The 23,575-nt window shown below is 31.8% G+C and overlaps 3 protein-coding genes across 6 annotated transcripts; all 3 read right to left on the reverse strand.

The window, feature by feature from the left end:
- Positions 1-524: 524 nt before the first annotated feature.
- LOC131663736 (apolipoprotein D-like) lies at positions 525-5,592 on the reverse strand. The gene is made up of 5 exons (XM_058934325.1): positions 5,516-5,592; positions 2,967-3,086; positions 2,709-2,835; positions 2,084-2,179; positions 525-1,664 (listed from the first exon to the last, which is right to left on the reverse strand). The coding sequence occupies exons 2-5, from the start codon at positions 3,084-3,086 to the stop codon at positions 1,192-1,194; spliced, it is 816 nt and encodes a 271-aa protein (XP_058790308.1). The 5' UTR covers positions 5,516-5,592; the 3' UTR covers positions 525-1,191.
- An 86-nt stretch (positions 5,593-5,678) lies between these two features.
- On the reverse strand, positions 5,679-9,042 carry LOC131663735 (cyclin-dependent kinase 1). The gene is made up of 4 exons (XM_058934324.1): positions 8,820-9,042; positions 8,306-8,601; positions 7,927-8,246; positions 5,679-7,842 (listed from the first exon to the last, which is right to left on the reverse strand). Exons 1-4 carry the CDS (start codon positions 8,854-8,856, stop codon positions 7,593-7,595), a joined length of 903 nt encoding a protein of 300 aa, XP_058790307.1. The 5' UTR covers positions 8,857-9,042; the 3' UTR covers positions 5,679-7,592.
- Positions 9,043-17,124: 8,082 nt separating this feature from the next.
- LOC131663717 (arginine/serine-rich coiled-coil protein 2) lies at positions 17,125-21,759 on the reverse strand. 4 transcript variants are annotated; one of them, XM_058934285.1, is made up of 7 exons: positions 21,577-21,653; positions 21,418-21,492; positions 20,711-20,797; positions 19,679-19,797; positions 18,391-18,705; positions 17,896-18,319; positions 17,125-17,805 (listed from the first exon to the last, which is right to left on the reverse strand). In XM_058934285.1, exons 1-7 carry the CDS (start codon positions 21,595-21,597, stop codon positions 17,509-17,511), a joined length of 1,338 nt encoding a protein of 445 aa, XP_058790268.1. In that variant the 5' UTR covers positions 21,598-21,653; the 3' UTR covers positions 17,125-17,508. The 4 variants fall into 4 exon arrangements, with proteins under 4 accessions (XP_058790268.1, XP_058790271.1, XP_058790270.1 ...); XM_058934288.1 differs by lacking the exon at positions 21,577-21,653 and adding an exon at positions 21,678-21,759 and having other exon boundaries at positions 17,126-17,805; positions 21,418-21,576; XM_058934287.1 differs by lacking the exon at positions 21,577-21,653 and adding an exon at positions 21,672-21,707 and having other exon boundaries at positions 17,126-17,805; positions 21,418-21,576.
- Positions 21,760-23,575: the final 1,816 nt, after the last annotated feature.

Below are 23,575 nucleotides of genomic sequence, written 5' to 3' on the forward strand. Positions count from 1 at the left end.
TATGCAAATGGTCGAAACCCATTTCATTTTCTCGATCAAACATCAATAAAGCACGAAATAAAGTATAGTCGACATTTTGACGAACAATTTAAGTTCTTCCAAAGGAAATTTAATAAATAATCAACCACCTCAAATTGATAGAAACAAGAATTCATTCTCCGGGCCTAGTAAATACCATTTCACAATGGATTACTCTATAAAAATAAATATTTACTTTATCAATCGCAACATTTGATTAAAATAATTTACTTTGTGATAAACAAATACAAGTGATCTAAACGATGCTTTACTCTTATTTTGTGAATCATCCGAATGTATCTGAAAGAAGCAATTGTCCCCTTTTACTCAAGCTTGTTATCCTAATTTAAAACAATCTTCCAAAAAAATGAATGATCTTTTAAATTCAAGGAAATAAGTTTAAGAGAAAAATACGTAAGTCTTTGCTACTCTCATTGAGAAAAAAGGAAGCTCTTGCCTTGTAGTGGCTATAATTTAAGTTTATATCAGAAGTCTGTATTGATTAACATAAACCAAAAGTTACTTAATTGAAGTCGATTAGAAATAGTGATTTTATTATGACATTTTTCATATAATTTTACAATTAATTTCAAATGAACATAAATCATCGTTCCGAAATCATTCACTTAACGAGATTATTAAGTCACACCAATTTTTGCAAAAATATGAGTACACCCTATACGATGTGGAATAATTAATACATAGATATCATTAATTGTTTGAGTATAATCTAGAGTTACCGACACCAATTCAGCTATCATTTAGTTCGAATTTTACTTTATTTCAATGAGTATTGTCACAACCTTAATTAATTTAATTGCACAGTAAACTCAAAAACTTTAATATCTCTTATTTGTTGAGTATTTTTGTCGAGTCTTGAATTATATTTTCTAATCATTAAAAAGTCAACGTAGTAATACTTGTTAAATGTATATTAAAATGACGCTTATTTCAAATCCCGAAGGCACTAGACTGCGTTTACTACGCCAATGGATAAACCTTTAGAATATATTATATATTCTATAATATTATATTGAACTGAAATAAAGCGAATTTATAAGAACTCTGTTGGACAAATCGACTGGTACTACGGTTACTAAGAACGTCAAGGAGTATTTTGTTGAAGACGCTGGTCGTATTATTTACAAAATTGAAGCAAATTTGGGGGATAATCTAAGGGATCCACTCGACCTCGTTATTGTCGAGCTTGCCATTGGTGTTCTTGGGCTGCGGAGGCTGCGTCTGTTCGGAGCTCTTGTCCTTGCCGTCACCAATGATCTTGTGATAGACCTTGCTGCCCTGTTCACCGATCCACTCGACGCCGTCGCCGATCTTTTCGCCGGCTTTGCGTACCGCTTGACCAATGTTCTCAGCGCTGAAAGTATGCGGATCGACGTTCACGTCGAGGCTGTTGTTGCCACGCGGGCAGTCGGTCTGCTGGACGATGCTCAAGCTGAATGGATCTACGCCGAAACTACTGAGTTTGGTGCGCACTTTGTCGACGTAGACCTTGTCGAGGTCACGCGTGCGCGATAAGATCGTTGCTGACTGACGATGAGCGAACGCCAGTTTCTGACACGTGAAGATACCGGCATAGTTGACGTAGTCCGTTGCAAACACAACGTGCGATGCACTACCCGCTACACCTGCAATTATCATTCAGTTTATATATCATTTCCTCAATATACCACTACTATGAACCAATTCATAGAATTTATAAAATTTTTGGTGAAGTTAATCTGCATTCTTTGGGATCTTAATTATTCGTTCGTATGACATCTCAGTGGATTTCTCGAAATTGTTATTAATACAGGTCTACTGGTATTCAAAGAGGTAAACAAAGTCATACATGATTCATTCTCAAATGTTTGGACGTATGTGTATCTTTTATGAAATGGTGAACGTAAATATAAGTTTAAAGGATGGTTAAAGTGCATTCTATTATCGAGTTACGCAGCTGTACCAAACTTGTCGCTAATTTAGGTAAATATTTAACAAAAGATAAAATACTACATCGCCCACTTAGGTCCCATAATTGAAAGGGCACGCGTAGAAAAATACTTACTGAGAGGAAAGCGAACAGTCATACGGGCAGGGGTGCTGGGCTCGGTGACGGTAAGCTCGCCGGTGTAGTGATATTCGTGCTTGAGCGAAGTGAGCCCTGCAACGAAAAAGCCAAAGATCAGACCGAAAGCGTTGATTAATTATACGCAGCAGATGACTCGCAAGTCGCAATGAGATGCACACAAAGAAGTCAATTCATAGGGGTCGCGAGGCGAACAGCTCGCAGCAATTCATGCCACTTGTACCAGTACATATGTGCAGTGCTGCTGCGGGTCCTTTGTCTGCTGAACTCTTTCTCTCTCTCTCTCTCTCTCTCTCTCTCGTGACTCTCTCATGAGCTCGATTGGATGCAGACACGCTTCATTTAAGCCGAGTAACTTGGTTATGCTCGCCAATTGCGTGTACAGTCTATAAATAAAGTCAGTGTCCTGGGAGTGCCCTTGAAAGATCGCCAAAAATTTCCTTACATGCGTATTTTCTCTGGGCGTCTATGGATAGCCCCTAACCGTGCTACAAAGTAATCTCGCGTAAAAGGCATCAAGACGTTGCCGAGAAATCTTGACGCCAAGTACTTTGACTACATGAAGATTCGCGCCGGTTAAACAATTTGCGATTAGCGTACGTACCGAGGATAGGGATGTCGGAGTCTTGCGTAATGCTGTATTCACCGGGCTCGTCACCCCGGGTGTAGTTGTAAGTGATGCACTTGCTGGCGGTTGAAGTCTTCTGAATCACGTGCCATATTCCGAGAAACTGCCGACAAAGCGTTAATTCAAATTCGACGATTTATACAATTTTACTTTAGCATCGCATCAGCGTCAAATGGTGGACTCCCCGATGCCTTACGCAGTATTTTACGAGAAAGTCGACCTTGACATAATTACCCTGTTCATTTCGAATCCGGAGACCGGCTCGACGATTGGGCAAGCGCCGAGATGGTAAGAATGCGCCAGCGCTACCGCAACACATCCTGCCAATACCAGGCACAACGTCAGCGACCTCATCTGATAAACAAACACTTCCATTAGACATTTCTTTGCGTGCAATCTTCACAACTAGAGGTCATTCTTGGAATTCGTTCAACTTTATGCCTCTCTCCATTGCTTTCGCCATTCCATTTTATGAAGACATTCAAAGCTTACACACGGTATGCAACATTAAAGAATTATCAAGGATAATTGCTTCGACAAGAAATGAAGAGATCCGTCTAGAACCTTATAAAAATACAATTCCGCTTTGGAACTCGTAAAATTAATTTAAAGAGAATCTAACAATTACTCCAGTAATTGCAATTCATTTCGTACTTTATTATTTTTTTCATTGCACATTATTTTTTACACCTTACGGTAAAAGTTGAACGCTAAACGTGTATTAGCTTATAAAGGTTCAAAAGAAGACGTATTTAAATAAATATTATATATGTGAAATGAAAAGCTGATATCGGCGATACACGCTCATCAATACGTCAGATAATACGACTGAGACATATTGTTCTTTATATGTGTCGATAAATTGTAATCAAACTGCACGGCAAAATAAATAAGTTGAATGTAAAAATAATAAGTCCATATAAATCTCATAAAAATTAGGAGCGTATTACTTCCGTAAAACTCAATTGTTTTGAAAAAATACATATTTTACGTCCATTACAATTGCTATTAACATTGTACAATAGAAAAAAAAACTCTATTAGTCAGCACATATTGGCTTATGCGTATCAAGTACAAGTTCAAACGGTTTGCCTTGAAAAAACGCCACTCGTAATTTATTTCGTTTTAATTTTATACAATATACTCTCCTGCGTAGACTTATTATTAAGTATATCCATATAAAAACGCGAATTTTTACTGGGAAGCCTTAGCCCATAATAATCAAGTAAACGTGGTTAACGAGATAAAACATGTACCAGTGGCAACGACGACTCATTCTAACTACATCATTCTAAATTTGATTTTTTAGTTGCTAAAAATCCATGCCATTCAAGAAATCAATATTCATTCAAAAGTCTGATTTTTTGTTAAAACTGTTGATAGCGATAGTTTGTTCTGAAGAAAATGCTTTCGTACTAGGATATTGATATAACTATGCAAACATTGTCAATGGTCATTCAGATCTTGAAAAAGAAGTGTAGGAACTTTCTGTTTGTTATACAATACGCGCTTGTTTTTGCGTGATTGTATGAGAAAAAGTGACTGGAGAATGAAATGTTCAACAGAAGCGCGAATGTAAGTGATTCGCAATAAATGTGCCTTGCTGAGTGAAGATCTCGGTGCCGGATTTTATTCCTCTCACATTCTGAACTATTACGCTTGAACGAACGATTGCTTTATGTTAATCTTCGTGAGTTCAATGTTGCTTATATATTATAGAAAAATGTTTTGATTGCTCTATGGTGAAGAATGATTTTTAAGAATTTTGATTATTGTCACTCCAATACATCAGTTCTTTGAAAATTACACAATTGACAAAGTTGAAGTTTCAACGTAAAAAATAAAGTGCTGATAGAGTAATCAACCGAACATATAAAATAGCCGGCGCAAATCCTATTCACGCTAATTGAATAAAGCAGCAATACGTATAGTGGCTAAGTGGAAAACTATTCAGCAATGAAGTATAATGTACACTAAAAAGAGCAGATATTGGCTTGATTCAGTATTATCAACGAAGTGTTATAATATGCGCGATCGTTCCGTGACCCGTGTTAGATCGGTCATTTACTTCGATACTGTGCTAGTATCTCAAGAAGTAGTTGCATATGTTTTATTAAATAAGAGTTTATCTAACGATATTGGAATTCCAGGGAAACGTAGTACACTGATGCGTGTACATTTGTCCGGTATAACGTTGTGCTGAGAATTCCTTGTACTTGTACTTAATTGAAGGACTGATTCGAAGACTATTTCCTGCATTAGTTAACTGTGTCATACCTTTCTCTGCGAATCTATTGGCTAAGTATTTTTCCGAGAACAAATAATTATATATTATTATTGCTGACAGCTGAACGAAAGAGAGAGCTCCGTTTACGCCTTGCTTTTGTAATAGAAAAACCACTGTTGCAAAGATACTATCTGAAAATTACACGATGCATACATTTCTATAAAAGTATTAAAGATGAACTTAACGAATATTACACAGTAAATTTAAATGGAAACATTTTTAGCTAGAACTAAAAAACTACTCAAGAAACAGATTTAAATTCTTTAAGCTAATACTCGCTCTTGAAAAATGCAAGATCAGTGACGAAAAGTCAGCTTCAAAACTACAAAAAAGATATGTACGTAAAATATTGATATTTCGTTTGTTAGTTTACGTAGCCTCGAGTGTAAAAGATTTTACAACAAAACCTGGATAGAATCTGTATGGTGAGAGATAGTACAAGAGTAAAGCACAAAATGCCCAATAAGTCTTTGGTTAAGAAAATATTAAGACTTACATTGTTTTGCAGCGTACAAGCGACGAGTAGTAGCAACACTGTAGTGTCGAGTCGACGTCTCGAGACTATACTGGACTCTGGCACGTTCTGTAAACAGTTTGTTGGAAGCGTTTCAGCTCTTATACGGCTACCCCCCACCCACGTAAGAATGCTAGGCTTCGGCCACAGTTGTACTCATAAATCATCTCTCGAGGGCTGTGCCGGCACGATTTTCTCCTTTCTTCCACCATAGTTTTACCTTTACTTTTCCTTTTCTTCAAACTCGTTCTCTATGGAATGTCTCGTAGAACATTTCCTTAGTTTTTCAGATTCAAGACCTACAATCCTATAGACTCACAAGCCAATATCTTTTTCAATTTTCAAATAAATTCACGCTCACTTTCCATTCCATCCCGCACATTTTTCCTTCACTTGAACAAAGAAAATCACGTTTTTATTTCATGCTGATGACGATTTCAGTACCAGATCTTCTAATTATTTTTTCATTATTGCATTTAATGTAATAATTTTAAAAAACAGCTACTTTAAATTTATTTAAAAAATTTTTTAACGTAAACGAATAATTTTCTATATTATCAATTTTATGCCGATTCAACAGTGATTCATCTAAAAAATTATTCCTCGAATCATTCATTGATAGCATTGTTCGTGTCATAATTATATTTATTTGTAATACTTTGTCAATCATACATACGTTTAGCAATAATATAAACATGTTGAAAAAATATTTAATGTCCTCCAAAATACTCATACATTTGCAATGGAAAACGCATCAGTAACTATTGTGCATACGAATACAAAATTTCGGTTCATATTAAAAAAAATCAAGTTTTCAAAATTATATGTATATTATGTACACGTAATACAAGTATATATGTTATATAGATGTAATACTGATGACTCTGTAACAAACTATTATAGTAATCCGAATTAGAATTTGTTCTCTGAATAGATGACGCATCGTCATTAGGCTAGTTTCAAATAAGCTGCAACTGTGCTTGCTTTTTTTCATCAAATACAAATTGATATAAACATTAAAACTGTCATTCCTAAATTCATTAATTTAAGTACAATTATATATTTCGATATATTTTACTATTAATTAGAGAACATTGGAAAAATCGATAACATTTAAAATATTCTCTTATTTTTCATATAAAATGATTAAATAAACATGCTTTTAGGAAATATTTTGTGCATTTTATTTTCACAATGATTTTCGTCATACATTGTAACATATAATTGTTTATGTGAAAAACATTTTAGTGTCTTCAAAGTCTTATTAATAACTATGTGTGCGTTATTGAAAGAAAACAGTAGACAATGTATAATTTACATAATTTTGTATTTATCATTTAAAATTAACTACCAATAGTCCAAAATTTTCAATTGATTGATAGCTAATTCATTAAAGCTAATATGAGGTATTAAAGAGCATGAAATTGACACATCAAAAGCAAAAATTATAGATGATACTTCCTAGCTATTTAAAATATTATTGATGTAATACGACGTTTCTAATAATTTGAATCTTCATTAAAGTGACTGATGGCATATATTTACTAACTTGTAGTTTTTAGATTATTAAATTTTCACTTTTGTCAAAAAAAAAGCTTTCTAATATTGTTTTTTGCAATGTGATTCATTTACAAACTTGTTCTACTTAATTTCGAAGTTTTTAAGCCAGACAAATTGATAAATGAAATTGAAACCATTTGTATACTATTTTTTATCTCGGGAAATGTGAAAAATCATTATAATTTAGTAATATAACTTGATGAAAAATCCACAATCAGATAATTAAGTTACATGAACTGTCAATCATAAATTGGATTAAAATGAATTAAGTAAAAATGTCTCAAACTGTTACGTATATTTTTCTTTAAGCTTATTAAAATTGACAAAATTAAAAAAATGTATTAAAATGTATAAAGTAAAAATGACTCAAACAGCTACGTATATTTTTCTTTAAGCTTATTAAAATTGTACTTAAAAGTCAAAGAAATGATTAAATACTGATTAAAACTCACAAACTTAAAAACTCAGAATAGTAGAATAATTTGGTTTTAATACACACTCATACAGGTGCAGGTGGCAGTTTCCTCTTTTCCACATCATCAAAATAAGCATGTGCCAATGCATCTCTTGCTGTGATTCTTGCTGCAGGGTCATAGATTAACATTGCTTCCAATAGATCCAGTCCTGTTTCATCCAGTGCCTTCACTTGAGCCTGTAAATTATTTGTTTTCCAATTAGGGAATGTTGCTTTATAATCTGTTAACTGTGTAACACCAGGCCAAATTTCTTCTGTGGGAGTTTTCAATACTCTACAAAATAAAAATGATTATATAACTTAAACATTCATTTATTACTTTTGAAATGATACCAATAATTATTGTCAATATTCTCACCGAAATATTCTAAATAACTGATCAATTTCACTATCTCCTTGAAATAATGGCTTCTTTGTTGCCATTTCAGCAAAAATACAACCAATACTCCAAACATCAATACTACAAGTATATCTATTAGCACCTAGAAGAATTTCAGGTGCTCTATACCACAATGTTACAACTTCATGAGTATAAACTCGGACTGGGATTCCAAATGCTCTTCCCAAGCCAAAGTCAGCTACTTTGATTACTCCTTTTTTGTCTATCAAAAGATTCTGAGGTTTTAAATCACGATGAAGTACTCTTCGTTGATGACAAAATAAAATTGCTCTAGTAATCTGAAATAATCACATGATAATAAGATTAACGTTGATACACTGACATAAATTTGACTTACTTGGTATAAATATGATTTGACTAAACTAGGTTCCATGAGTTTCCCATTTCCTAAAGTATCCATGTATTTTTTGAGATCCATAGTAAGATATTCAAAAATGAGATAAAGTTTTGATTCTTCCATTAAAACATCCATAAGACTAACTATGTTAGGGTGCTTGAGTTCTTTTAATAGAGATATTTCTCTAATGGCTGTTGATGGAACTCCTTCGTCTTCACTTTCTAATCGTATCTTTTTCATAGCAACAATTTCACCTGTTCTTTTATGTTTACCTTTATAAACTACTCCATACGTACCTGCACATTGATAAATAAAATTTTAATTAAACTGTAAATATATCATTGAAAGTATGTAACAGTATATAATAGCTCAGAAATTTTATAAGGATATGTCAAAATTATATGAAATAAAATGCTTAGTAGCTTAAGAGACTGAATAACACATTAGAATGAAACAAAAATGATAAGATTAAATTATAAAAAAATATACAGAAGCAAACAAAACAAGCTAGTACCTTCTCCAATCTTTTCAATTCTGATGAAATTATCCATATTGTTGTTTGACAATCACAATGAAGATGATACCATAAATTCACAAATTACACGAAATTGAATCTTCTATATTTATTCAAGAGTTTCCAGTACATTAGAAAAATCGGCAGCTGCAGCGAACAAACCGAACACAACGATGCTACTAGCAGCAACCACAAACGGCTGGATTCAAATGCCAAGACGCCATATTGCAGAGGATCACATTCAAATGTTAAAGAAACGGAAGACCGAACGGACTCTGCCAACCATAGAAAAGTTCATTACCGCCAAAATAGTTGATTGGATTGGGTTGTAATATCCCCGCCAGGGGTCTTGGCGCGCGCCTCGAGCCAATTTAAATATATGCACTGTTGATACTGGTAGCATGCAGATTTATGTTGAGCCAGATTAATATTTTTTTAATAGCGTGTTGAAAACAAACTAAAGGTTTCTAGGTTTAAAAGAGAATAGACTAAAGTCTAGTCAATATATATATTACACGAAAAATATAAGCTAGGAAAATACAAGGTGTTAAAGTTGACGGATTGGTGCAATTGCGACTGTTCGTTGCAATCGCGCGTGCGTGGGAAGCAAAAGGGCGTCTCCTTTCTGAGCGCTAACGAATTGGAAGGCTGATTTTCACTTTGCTTTTCTCTCAGCCTCGGCCTTTTTTCCTTACTCCCAGATGGCCCACACATGCAACGTGGTTGTTTACAACAGCAACAACACTTGGGCTTTGCAGCAGAAAACTTATCAAATTCCGACGAGTTGAGACTCGTCGAGAAGTATTGTTTTTCTTTTCGAATCATTACTGATGACCCGCCGTGTCGTAGCGTTCAAGTGACCATTTTATGAGCGTTCTAATTCCGAAGTTTTAAGTATTGGAAAACGAAAACATATTTAACGAGCATTAAAACTATGAAAACTACACAGCTAAGAATGATACGTTAAAATACCAAGCAAAGAAGTTTTAAATATTCGCGCGGCTGCCTTACTATAATTGTGTAAAAACCACGTGACATAGTAGGCCAATCAATGAAGATTTTTTCGTGACAACCGACTATGCAAAGTTGGTTATTACTATGCGTAGATGAAAACGTAGATGTTTCCAACTCGCAACTTTCATTTAATAACTTTTTACAGCCGTTTGAAATTTGCTAAAACATGTTTTTCGCGTATAAAACCAAAACTATTGAAGTTAGGTATGTACCTCAATGGAATAAGTTATAGATAATAGAATTATCTTTAAAATGAGCTATCGCTCATCTCAATCGAGTAATTAATAATCAATATAATTGCAAAAAACATCAAAATTGATCAAAAAAGGTACCATTTCAAAAATTCATATCTCCACATAGAGTGATATTGAAAGAATTAGCTTATGATATTTTGTAGATTGCATTGTCTACTTCATGTATGCTAAATCTGAGCTATATATAATTATTACTTTCGGCACTACAGTAATGGCAATTAAACCTTTTTTTTAGTACATCTTGCATAATGCCCTGTGGCTCAGCCGTTCGAGTTATACATTATTTGAAAAAAGTTTTTTAAAGCTCAATAATCAAACTACCACTTTGTCATGTGAACTTTTGTTCTAAAATCAGTTTAAAAGGGTGAAATTTGCCGTTGAATATCGGGCAAAATGCGCCCGAGCGTCAAAAAAAGCGAGCGATGGGGGATACAAATCCCGCGGAGGGGAAGTATATATGTATAGTAATAGAAAAGCCAGGCGCTCAGCGTTTTACTTTAATATTACTTATTTTGATATATATATATTTACGCTATTTTACTGAAATTTTTTTATTTTTCAAGTTAATTAAGTACGCATTCGATATTTGTTAAATAAATAATACGAAACATATAAATATATGTGTATATTTTATTATAATGTAAGCAAATAGTAATTTATATTTATTTATAATACATTTATCCCCATAAAAAATGTACTTATTTCATTAACTTTTAAACAAAATACATGTTCATTTTTGGTAATTATATATTTGTATTTATCACATTATAAGTTTCCCTAAAACGTAACAGTTATTTTTGAATGTACAGTATATACAGTATAGTATATACATATAGAATATGCTAGTTCTGGAGCGGTTCAGGCCAGCTGCTCAGCTCCTTTGGAAGATTCAGTCTGGCTGGTTGTGTTCTAGCTATTCCGAAATCTGCAATTATTAATTGTTATTGGTCATAGCACCTTCTTTAAATCAACCACATAACATTTAGGTAAGTTTCTGAAATTTTATTTATATTTAATATATAGACTTTAATTTATATTTAATATTTATATTTAATATATATTTGTTTTGTGTAGAATCGTAGAATAAAAGTGGAAGTGTAAATGTTTCTTTAAATTTAAATTTTAGAAATATAATATATACTTCATACAGTATACAGTACAGTACAGTATATACTTATATATATATATATATATATATATATATATATATATATATATTCGCGATAGTAGACAGTTCAACGTAAATTTTAGAAAGAAGTAAGCAGCTTAGAACACTGGATCTGTAATAAAGGATGTCCTTTCAAAGACAAATGAAAGTTTGACCGTTCGAGAATGATCCTGCTACCTGCTATTCATAAAATTTATGATAAATAGGATTAGAGATATAGACATAAATTAGTATACCCCTTGAAAGGCAAGTGAAAGTTTGACCGTTCGAGAAGAATCCTGCTACCTGATATTCATTAAATTTTTGCGTGCGGTGGTCGGGGTATCCTAGCGTGGAGACGAAAAATTGATTGAGCTGGTAAAAATCGAATCGCGCCGTCAACATTGACTTATCTCTGCTTCTAATTAACCAAATTTGACGTTTCTTTTTTAAATTGATATAGCAAATCTTCACAAACTCAAATATGACATTACATTAATTGTATTCTTATTAGTTAACGAGTTGTAGTGTAAGCATGCTTTTTTACATAATTTAATAACTTAATAATTTAATTATTTGTTAGATAAAGTATATTTTTATAGAATATTTATCAAAAATGTATGAAGACATTAAAAATTAACATTTTTAGTCGCAGAAAACGTTTATCAAAAAAAAATTTGTATTTTTGTTTTGCCGCTACAGTCGCGCTAAATTGACTCTAACGATTTTAAACTATGCTACTTTGTTGCAAATTTAACGCTCTACAACTTTATTCCAGTAAATTATTTTCGTATCTCTAATAGATTTCGAGTAAACAGCGCGTAAGTAAAAAAAAGTGCCGTTTTTCGCTTTTTTTAGCTAAAAAAATGTATATTGCTAAACGTAAAAAGAAATTCGAAGTGACGGATAAGGGGTTTTAATATGCACCTTATTTAAAACTGATTCTACTGGACTGCTCCTTTCCTATTTATAAAATTTACTTGAAGTTATTGTAATTACAATATATTAATATATTAATATATATAAATCATTTTTATATTCATATTAATATGTATGTTACAATAAGTTCAGTACAATTAAATCAATAAATTCAGCGGTGTACTATGTACAGCTTGTGAAACTGTTCTAATATGTTATTCATAACTTACAGATAATTAAGTTGTCTTCCATCTTGCAACTTTTCATTATGGCTGCAACTGACGACTTCCACAACATAGCAGGACATTCATCAGAGGAAGAAAATGACGTTGAAATCCCTGCTCTAGAAGACATCAGTGAACAGCCAGGCGAAAACGATGTAAACTTTTGCATACTATGTGATAAGGTACTAGATCCTAATAAGTCTTGTACAGTTAAACAACGGGGTATTGAAAAATTAGCAAGCGTTAGCCGTCGAAGAAAGGACAATAAACATGTAGATTTGGAAAAAGTCCAAGAAATTACTGTACATAGAGTTTGTCAAACAATGTACGTTAGGGAATCGAATATAAAAGCGGCACTGAAAAATGCACTCAAAATTGTTGAAGTAGGTAGAAAACGTAAAGAGGAAGGGCTTCAATTTGATTTTTCTACGTATTGTTTATTCTGTTCGCAAAAATTTTATAATGTGGACAAATATTCTCGTGTATTGCAACAGAGTACTATAGATAGCATTATAGCGCAGCTTGAAACGTATCAAGAAAATGAAATTAATTTAATGATATCGTCACGTGTATGTAATTTAAAAGACAAGAACGATGAATATTACACTCAGGCAAATGTTTTTTATCATCGACGTTGCTTAAGTAAGTTTTATTTATATAGTCCAACAAACGTAATAGGTAAACCTATAAGTGATGAAATGTCTCATTTAATATCATATATTATTAATTTTTTATTAGAAAATAGCGAAGAGTGCCAATTTTCGTTAAAAAAAATTTTAAATCAATATATTAGTATTCACGGGTCTGCAGATTTACCACCGCTTAATCGTATTGAAGATGCTCTAAAAAAACATTTTGAAGATGAGATAGTTACTTATACAGTTACCAATGATCGAATTATTTGTTTGAAAAGTTTGGGAGGATTATATAGTGAAAAAAATTTTTATGATAATCGTAAAAGTGACCCGCGAGAAGAAAAACTACGTATAATTACAGAAGCCGCAGAATTAATATTGCAAGATATTCGTTCAATGAAATGCGATATTGATAGTTATAAATCGCCAAATACATTTTTAAATAATGTTAACGAAGAAATTCCAGAAGCACTGAAAGTATTTCTCGACGTATTATTAAAAGCACAAACGTACTCCTAAAAAAGGCCCTGATTTCAAATTAGAAAATAAAATTAGTACTTTAAGCCATATTTTAATGTCTATCGTTAGACCATGGTCGTTTTCTTCTTCAATATTACTAGCACTTTCTTGTATGATTCACACTAAATATGCTGCTAAAGGTATCATAGATTGTCTTCATAATTTAGGTCTTTGTGCTTCATATTTTGAGACAACTCGATTTGAAACATCGATTGTCAACTGTCCAGAAACTATAGATTTCATCTCCGATTCGTATTTGCAATTCGTATATGACAATGCAGATCACAATACTTGCACTATTGATGGAAAAAATACTTTTCATTCTATGGGCGGTATAATGTGTGTGACGCCATCAGCGTCACTATGCTCAAATACTTGTATTCCACGTTTAAAAGGAGCCTTTTCGTTTGATTCAACTAATACATTCGGGTTTACACCATTACGTACTTTTAATAATAAGAAGCCTTTTAATTTGAGTTCTATAACTGTAGATGATTTAGCATTAGATAGTATCGATATAATTGGTAGATTAAAACCTATCGATTTGTTGTGGTTCTATGGAAAATTTAGTGCACCACAACAAACACCAAACTGGAATGAATTCATGAATAAATTTCATTTATTGAATGATGAATTTGATACATCAAAAATTATCCCTTTGCCATTTATTAATGCTCCTCCAAGCGACCATAAAACTATATTAACCTCATTAATCGATGCTAGGCAAAGAGCCGATATTAACAAACAAAAACATTGTTTTGTTACGTTCGACTTGCCATTGTTTATGAAAGCAATGGAAATCGTTTCCTCTATTGATTCCGATAACGATCCCCATAATCTAAAGTCAGTATTTCCTCGTTTAGGCGGCTTCCATCTATTAATGTCTTATATTTCATCTGTCGGATATATAATGGGTGGAAGTGGCCTTAAAGAAGCTTTTAGTTCAATTTATTTTGAATTATCTGCTATTAAGCTCTTATTGGCCAAGCTTTTTCTCGAGCTGTGAGAGGCCATCTGTTATGCCAAGCAGCACTTGCTTCTATCATTTTTAAACAAATAGATCTTGATGATAATGAAAAAAATTTTTTAAATCAATCTCTATTAGACGTAGGAGAGGATAATTTTAACAATAAACTTGAATCTGTTATAGTGTAAAATATAAAGGAAAAATTTATAGAACGCGTCAATTATCTAAAAAATAATGGACCAACGTGTCAACTGTGGGTGCAATATTTTGAATTAGTTTATTTAATTCAACGATTTATAGATGCCGAACGTTCTGGCAATTTTCCGTTGCATTTGGAAATTATTAAATTAATGATTCCAATTTTTTTAGCTTCGGGGCATCATTTGTATGCCAAAGCTAGCTTATTGTATATACAGCATATGCTAAAATTAAAAGATGTTATGGACATTGTTGAGTATGATAAGTTTTGTAATCAGGGCTACTTCACGATTAGGCGGTCTAACAGATTTTGGTCTGGCATATGGTCAGATATGACCATAGAGCAGATGTTAATGAGGCCAATCAAATGTACTGGAGGTTTGACAGAATCGGTTGTAGGAAAATGGGTTATGTCTAGAGAAGCTGTATTAGAAGTTAGTAGCGCGATGGAAAATTTCTGTAACGTTACGTTTCCCACGTCTGAGCAACACGTAGATAATAGAGTGTCTCGTATTAATCGAGATGCTGATGATTTAAATAAACTATTACACTTTTTCGAAATCTATAATCCATTCCCAGACACAGACAAAAATATTAGTATATTTTCTGGCTATGTTGGTGATTTGTCTTCTGTAAATTGTTTTAAAGCTTTCGAAATCGGGAATGCATTAATGAAAAATACAGCTCATAAAACATATTCATCCTTAAAATTTAAGCTGAGCAGTAAAGTTGTTAATTTACAAACCACTAATACACATTGTCACGAAGAATCTTGTTTCAATTTTGAAAAAAACATTATCAGATGCGATAGTGATGACGAAAATGATGAAATAATAGAATGCGAAACTATAATTGATAGTGTGTGTGATAATCTAGATAATGTAATAGACATCGACCAAGTACACTGCGCTAAAAGATGTAGATTTAATGAATAACTTTAATATTTAAATTAAGTATCTATTGTATTACCATAATAATGTCATAATTAATTAAGTATAATGAAACAAATTAAAATTTATTGTAAATAACATTATAAATATAATTATTATAAATAATATCTCAAACTGTTAAATTATATGAGAATTAATGAATATGTAATGAATATATAATAAAATATACATATATATTTATATGTTTCGTATTATTTATTTAACAAATATCGAATGCGTACTTAATTAACTTGAAAAATAAAAAAATTTCAGTAAAATAGCGTAAATATATATATCAAAATAAGTAATACTAATGTAAAACGCTGAGCGCCTGGCTTTTCTATTACTATACATATATACTTCCCCTCCGCGGGATTTGTATCCCCCATCGCTCGCTTTTTTTGACGCTCGAGCCCATTTTGCCCGATATTCAACGGCAAATTTCACCCTTTTAAACTGATTTTAGAACAAAAGTTCACATGACAAAGTGGTAGTTTGATTATTGAGCTTTAAAAAACTTTTTTCAAATAATGTATAACTCGAACGGCTGAGCCACAGGGCATTATGCAAGATGTACTAAAAAAAAAGGTTTAATTGTCATTACTGTAGTGCCGAAAGTAATAATTATATATAGCTCAGATTTAGCATACATGAAGTAGACAATGCAATCTACAAAATGTCATAAGCTAATTCTTTCAACATCACTCTATGTGGAGATATGAATTTTTGAAATGTTACCTTTTTTGATCAATTTTGATGTTTTTTGCAATTATATTGATTATTAATTACTCGATTGAGATGAGCGATAGCTCATTTTAAAGATAATTCTATTATCTATAACTTATTCCATTGAGGTACATACCTAACTTTAATAGTTTTGGTTTTATACGCGAAAAACATGTTTTTGCAAATTTCAAACGGCTGTAAAAAGTTATTAAATGAAAGTTACGAGTTGGAAACATATACGTTTTCATCTACGCATAGTAATAAACAACTTTGCATAGTCGGTTTGTTGTTAATATTAATGTCACAAAATACCTCATTTTTGGCTTCATTGATTGGTCTATACGCAGAATATATATATGTCACACACTCTTTCAAGGGCCTATCGCTTCGTTTCGTTTCATTTAATGACCGTGGGTACCTGAGAACTCCGATGCGCCTATCGCGTTAAAAACTGTTTTTGATTTCAAAAAATGCAAGATTCATGAGAACTCTTACAATATAACTAAAAAATTACCAAAACGTTAATTGATTAATATTAAATTACGTAAATAAAGTTTAGATATATTTATAAACTTAAGTACTGCCATATTTATTACAATTTTCAGAAATAGAACTTCATAATAATCGATAGAACTTTTGACATGAAATACGTGAAGTTTTTATATTAACTGATAATTTATAATGAATTGATTTGAAATAAATTGGAGTTGATATAATGGTTTGAATTTAACTAAGCAACATATTTTTAACACAATTAAGTATTTGTTTTTATTGAAAAACACTATTACATTTAATTTTTACATTTTCAAAACCTTAATTTTCAAACAAACTAAATAATATCTTTAATTAATTAGGAATAGTACATGTATTTATAGCAAATAAAAACTTGATATGACCTTTAGAAATGCTTCAAGGATCCTCTTATTGAAGTAAAAACATTTGATTTAAAAATTATTTGTAATGTCGAAGTGTTATTAAGAAAACTATAAGTTTTATAAATAATATAAAGCATTTTTTGTCTTTCGCGACAACTAAACTCATCTCAAAATTTGCAAATGATTTGAGATTTTGAGCTAATTGAAACTCAAGGAATACATACAATACAATTGATGTTGAAAAAAGTTCTATACAAACATATAAGAATGAAAGTGTACAATCTTATCGCGGAAATGTAAAAGTTCCACTAGAATAACCAAGTCCCACTCCTCTTTGAGTATGTGTTGTTGCGCGAGCCACTTCATATTGATGTTCCATGTTGTGAAACATCTCTTCTTGTTTCTTTAAAATGTCAGGTTTCGTACCAGGGGTTATCGGCGTGGGTGTATCTTCTTTAATTCCCATAAGCCTTTTGAATTTGGCCGTCACTTTGCCATCTTGGTCATGAGTAAAAGTCGTGCCAACCCAAGTGTTTGCCGTAGATACTGCAGCTGTAGGAGTCTTAGTGTCATCAGTTTTCTGTAAATTTTCAAAATTTTACATGGTTTTACACGAAAGCCTTAAGGATAATATATCAAAATCAATTTACGGAAATATGACAAGGTTCACCTTATTTGCCCATAATAATTTCCTTTTTTGAATTTGTTCGGCATACTTTCCTTGAGTTGCCGTTGCTAATGGATTATAATAATTCTGTTCTTGAGCAGTCATGAGATTCTCGCCATCTTTAGCTTTCAGCTCGATGCCTAATTTTTCTAATTGCGCAAGTTTACTTTTGTTCCTTTCTTCTCTAAAATTAAATGGTTTGTGAGCTACTCTTTCTTTCGATCGCGATCGGGACCTAGATCGTCCACGTTCTTTATCTCTGGAGTGCTTATCATCCTTGTGCCGATCTTTATTATGTTTCTCATCCTTTGAGTAGCGTCTATCCCTGTCCCTATCCCTGCTTCTATCCCTCACCCTATCCCTATCTCTCTCACGTTCTCTGTCCCTATCTCGATCCCTCTTCCTTTCTCTATCGTCTTTTCTTTCTCTGGACAATAATTTTCAATATTCATTAATCAATATAAAGAATCAAAAAATTTGTAAAGTAAAAACGTTCACCTGTCTCTTCGATCATCACGATGACCTTTTTCGCTTCGATCATCGTCTCTACTAGACTTTTCTTTTCGCCGATCACTGTCTCGAGATCTCCTTTCATCATCTCGTGATTTTTTGTCATCGTCTCGATATTTTTTATCATCGTCTCTGTGTTTTTTGGTATCTTTGTCTTTGTGATCATGTCCTCGCCTTTTGTCATCATCTTTTCTGTCAGAACTGTGCTTGCTACTTTTATCAGATCTTTCAGCTCTTATTTCATCAAACTTTGATTTGTGACTATCATTTGAATGTAAAGTACGCTCTTCGTGATTGGTTCGCCTGTAAAACGATTACTTTCTGCAGGCACATACCACACAGATTCGAATTATTATATATTTCAATTACGAATCGTGCTATTGGATGAATGCATGTTATGTACATGCCAATATCAAAAATGGAAATCAGTATGACTACAATAACTTGCATTACAATTTCAAATTAGCCATCATAGACTTTATGATTGCAAACCATATCTGTTTCCACTTTTTGATTACCAATACACTCAAGAATATATCTGAACTCTTTGAAGATGACACTATAATCTATTTTCTTCATAAAATACACATTTAAAAACTATGCAATACGATATCTGGCAATAAATATTGCAGTTTTTTAAAAAATTGTGCAGTAAATGATATCTTATTTTCTATTTATGGAAGTTAATATAAAATCATGTTATGTACAAAGCTCATTTTAAACAGCAAATTGTTTGTAATGTATTATAAAAATGTAGGATGATGTAAGACAAGTCTTTGAATAACAATATTTTTGTTAAATATGGAGAAAAATATCATTTAAATGTATACATAGAAAGATATTGTATTTTCTGAGGAGTATGCTAAGTTATTTTTATGAGTAATTTTCTGCAGAAAACTCACCAGCAAAGTACTCATAAAATAAATAGATAAAACAAATAAATAAAACAAATTTGTTAACAAATATATTAATACTAGCATTTCAATAATAAGCATAGTATATTAAAAACTAAATCTTCCATTTTACTTTAAAGATTTAAAAGTTATGAAGAATAAGTATGTGCATGTTCTAACTATTTTAATTGTAAAACGTGTACTTCTATTACACAGTAAGAAAAGAATAATTTTCTAGTAAGAAAAAAAATATGATATTAAATATAAAACTTTAAAAATAATATCTTACAGCGCAAATGAATTGAATGCATAATATCTTGGTGAATAAATTCAAAGAGTATGTAATTTTAGAGTTAGGAAATAAAATTAACAAACCAGTATACCTCTGGTCTGAAAATGATGAGCTGGTTTTTGTGAATTCTATTTGATGAGATGTATTTGGCCTAAGTGGTGGTGTTTTCCCTTGATTTGAATCATCTGAAGAGTCATTATTGTTGCTGTCCTGTAGAAATAAAAGTTTTCGAAATTTAAATTATTAATGAAGTTACTCACACGCTCATTTTTTATGAATTAATCCAAAGCCAATTTGTGCCCTGATTGTATTGCTAAGTCACTGTTATAGAATGTGTGTTTAAAACAAGGGAAATCCATCTTTTGATATATAAGTTATTTTCAATATTTATTATCAAAAAGAAAAACGATTCCACTGTTTATTTTTAAACAAAATAAAACACAATTAATTAAAACAAACTAAAAATCAGTATTACAATTAAATCTGATATCTTTGAACAAAAATTTATTGTTGAAACTTTTGTTCACAATTCAATTGAATCTTATGAACCATACCAAGATGCCTGCTATCCAAATTAAATAAATGCCCATGGTCACAATTTTTTATCCTTGTCTAATGTGTTTCCATGACGATCATTTTGATTGTTTTTTTTATAATTTACCTTCTGTCTGCATCATCTACTTACCTAAGTCTTCAGAATAGGACTTGGGGTAGTCTTGAAAGACCCTCATACAGCATTGACCTTGCCAAGGTGTGTAGATATTGTATCATGAATTACGAACAGAGCTACGTGTTAATATAATCTCTCGAAATGGTACTAATCCCATTTATTTATAAGTACTTTTAAAATAAAAGATACGTTGCTTTTAATTTTCCTAATTTTTCAGTTATTTATATTTTTGTTGGTATGGATTTGAAAATTGCTATAACTAAAAGTAGGAAAATTGTAGGTCAATAGGAAAAGTATAGGAATATTGTGGACAATTAATAAAAAAGATACAGAGTAATGTTTGTGGCTTTTTCTAAACAGGGCCTATACACAACATTAAAAGTTTTCTACCTAACTCTCTTACTTTTTAACTATTAAAAGTAAAAGTATAAAAAAGTTAATTTTTCATAATACCTCACTCATATCCATTGGAACAGAATCGTAGATAGCATCGCATGCTTTCTTGTTGTTCATACTAATATTGTTGGTTATAGTTGATATCTGCAAAATTATGAAATAAGTCTATATCAATTGATGATTGAATTAAAGATTTTCAAGTCCATTATAACATTTTTGAGAGATTTAATTTAAAAAATACTTATATATGAATAAAAATGGTAAGCTCAACAGAACTTATAAACTCCTGTATTTTCAAAAAAAGGATCATTTACTAGGCAAAGAAACATTAAAACATTAACTCTTTATACATAGATATGTACATTAACTGTCATTTCTGATTCAGATAAGAAAATATATCTCTAAGTAAAAATTTTCTTACAGAAAATCAATCAACTTCAGAAAATTCAATATATAGGTACAGACGTGTTAAAATTACAACATAGTATTGATCAGACAGAAACTAACCTGTTTCATCGTAAAAAATACACTTGAGACCAAAAACGAATTATGTAAATATACACCCAGAAAATTTTAAAAGCTTTGTAAATAAATAAACGTGCTATCTTGAAAGCAACATGGCGGACTTAATCTGAACGAAAGTAGGAATTGTAAAGAATAGTCAGGAGACGTCATAATATTTCGTTCTGGCACATTATGATTGGAAGGATCATTTTGCTAATAAGCTAATGATATTGTGGAAGAAAAAAAGGGACATCACTTACCTTAGGATCATTAGAATCGTTGCTGTTTTCGCCGTCACTGCCGTAGTTCATGAGCGAATTCATAATGGCGGTTCGCTTCAAGGGATGAATATCGAACAAGTGTTGGGTTAATACACAGCTTGACACCAATGACTAGAAAGTGCACAAATTCCTCGATACCTTAAGATATTGTAGCTTCATTTATTGCTGACTCTTATAGACACAAACTACGTTATGCGTTTATCTTCGCAAAATCTAAACTCACATATACATACAGTTACCTGTTTGTTGTGTGGAATAGCTTGTACGCATGCGCATGTAGTCACACAAGGAGAAAAGAACGTAGAGAACAAGTAGAGAATGTAGAACGTTACAAGCGGTATTGTCTATATTCTTTGCCACACACGCAGGCACAAACACGTACGCATAGTCTCTAACCGATACGATGTCAACACTTATACCTATGCCTATACTGCAGAATCTACATACAATAGATAGTTTATAATTAACTTAGAAATAAAAAAAAACAATAACGAACTTTGCATCAATTTGATTATATTTAAATAGCATTATACTTACTATAATATACATACATACATACATATACATGTAATAAAAATAGTTCGCATTAAATTATATTGGTTCGATGAAAATTATATATCTTTGCAAATTTATTTTGAGAATTAAATTATTATTATTATTAAGTAATGTAGTAATTAGTAGAAATATTTGAAAAATTACACTTTTCTCTACGTGTATAAAAATTATTTATTGGTATAGTTCGAAGAATGATGGTAATTTCAATATGCATAATATATACCATATTATTAATTATGATTAAGAAAAATCAATTTCAAGAAAATAAATAATAATTTTTTTATCAGCATTAACCTGTTCATATTCAGTTTTATAAAGTGCTAATTGCAGTAAAAATAAAATATGTCTATCGCTACAATAAATAACTGGTACTTATTAGTCGTTCATATATAATTATGCAAGCTTGCTTGCGTTATATATTTCCAAACTATAGATATTTAGAATATATAAGTATGTAGATTTTTTACTTGGCATTAATTCTGTGGTCAGAATTTTGAAAATTTTAGAAATGAATAGATTGTAATTGATTGAATTTATTACAGACGTATGGACAACCATAGTCGCACTACGTGATATTGCCGACCAAGAATGAAACAGCATTTCGATGATTTCACACAGTGCCTGGTTTTTTCACATATTGTCTACTGTATTCCTTTCTGCACAACCCTGTAAATTCTTAGCAGGCCACAGAACCAAATTAACTCTCTAAAGGTTGATTCTTGTCTATGTCAATCAGAGCAAAACATCAAAATCACCGATTGTTTACACAAATAGTATACTTGTTATTTATATAGAAACATGTATGCATAGTTTTTAATCGAAGTGTTGATTATTTATCGAGTTATAAATTTTAAAAAAGTTTAACGATTTCTTTTTAAATCGATATCTCGGAGTCTCTTAAAGATACTAGGGATATGTTTTTTTTAATACGTAGAAAAACTTGCTTTTAAAAGACATCAATAGCAACAACAAAAATTGTTTATTTATCCTAAAATTATAAAAATTTTTACGAAAAATTGCATTTATCTCAAAAATTAATCTTTTAATTCCAAAAATGCTTGCACTATTGAATTCTATTTATGTTTGATACGATGGTCACCGATACGCTCAGCAGCGAACAATCGCACGTATTGTGGTTTATCTGAGTCGTGGGTTTCCCCGGGTTTTGCCCAATTCTGTGCGTATAACCCAACCCATGTCGCACAGCTGTGTCAAGGCCAGCACTGACCTGCGAGGGTCTTACAGTTTAAATGTGCTGCAATTTCCCTTCCCTCTCCCTTAATAACAAGACAAGAGGCGGAGGATAGCGGTGCGTTCGAATTTAAGTGTTTTCTTTTTAATTGAAATATACTTAGACCATCTGTTCGGATCAGAAAAAACTTTCAATCAACTGTCGATTGAGCTGGCCATGCTGAAGCAAAGAGTCTCGGAAAACGTAGTAAAATTTTCAAACAGAGTTAAAACAATAGCGCTAGAGTTAGTAAGCGCAGCGGTATAAGTTAGGATTTTTAAACCAGCTAGAAAAGGACAAAGTCAAATTTTTCATCCGCGGCTTACGCTAGGTAATTAAAACGCGAATGGG

The sequence above is a fragment of the Phymastichus coffea genome, unplaced genomic scaffold, assembly GCF_024137745.1.
Source record: "Phymastichus coffea isolate CEN01 unplaced genomic scaffold, Cenicafe_Pcof_1.1 PCOF00038, whole genome shotgun sequence".
Lineage (NCBI taxonomy): Eukaryota > Metazoa > Arthropoda > Insecta > Hymenoptera > Eulophidae > Phymastichus > Phymastichus coffea.

What these genes read in the sequence shown, in the direction of transcription:
- LOC131663736 (XM_058934325.1), bottom strand. Translation starts at nt 3,086, where the DNA reads ATGAGGTCGCTGACGTTGTGCCTGGTATTGGCAGGATGTGTTGCGGTA. An exon ending in CCGGATTCGAAATGAACAGG is followed by an intron (nt 2,836 to 2,966) that starts GTAATTATGTCA and finishes CTTTGTCGGCAG; the next exon opens with TTTCTCGGAATATGGCACGT. An exon ending in GACTGTTCGCTTTCCTCTCA is followed by an intron (nt 1,665 to 2,083) that starts GTAAGTATTTTT and finishes TGATAATTGCAG; the next exon opens with GTGTAGCGGGTAGTGCATCG.
- LOC131663735 (XM_058934324.1), bottom strand. Translation starts at nt 8,856, where the DNA reads ATGGATAATTTCATCAGAATTGAAAAGATTGGAGAAG. An exon ending in AATTGAAAAGATTGGAGAAG is followed by an intron (nt 8,602 to 8,819) that starts GTACTAGCTTGT and finishes ATCAATGTGCAG; the next exon opens with GTACGTATGGAGTAGTTTAT. An exon ending in TCAAATCATATTTATACCAA is followed by an intron (nt 8,247 to 8,305) that starts GTAAGTCAAATT and finishes TGATTATTTCAG; the next exon opens with ATTACTAGAGCAATTTTATT.
- LOC131663717 (XM_058934285.1), bottom strand. Translation starts at nt 21,597, where the DNA reads ATGAAGCTACAATATCTTAAG. An exon ending in TGAAGCTACAATATCTTAAG is followed by an intron (nt 21,493 to 21,576) that starts GTATCGAGGAAT and finishes CATCCCTTGAAG; the next exon opens with CGAACCGCCATTATGAATTC. An exon ending in AATTATTATGGGCAAATAAG is followed by an intron (nt 17,806 to 17,895) that starts GTGAACCTTGTC and finishes GAAAATTTACAG; the next exon opens with AAAACTGATGACACTAAGAC.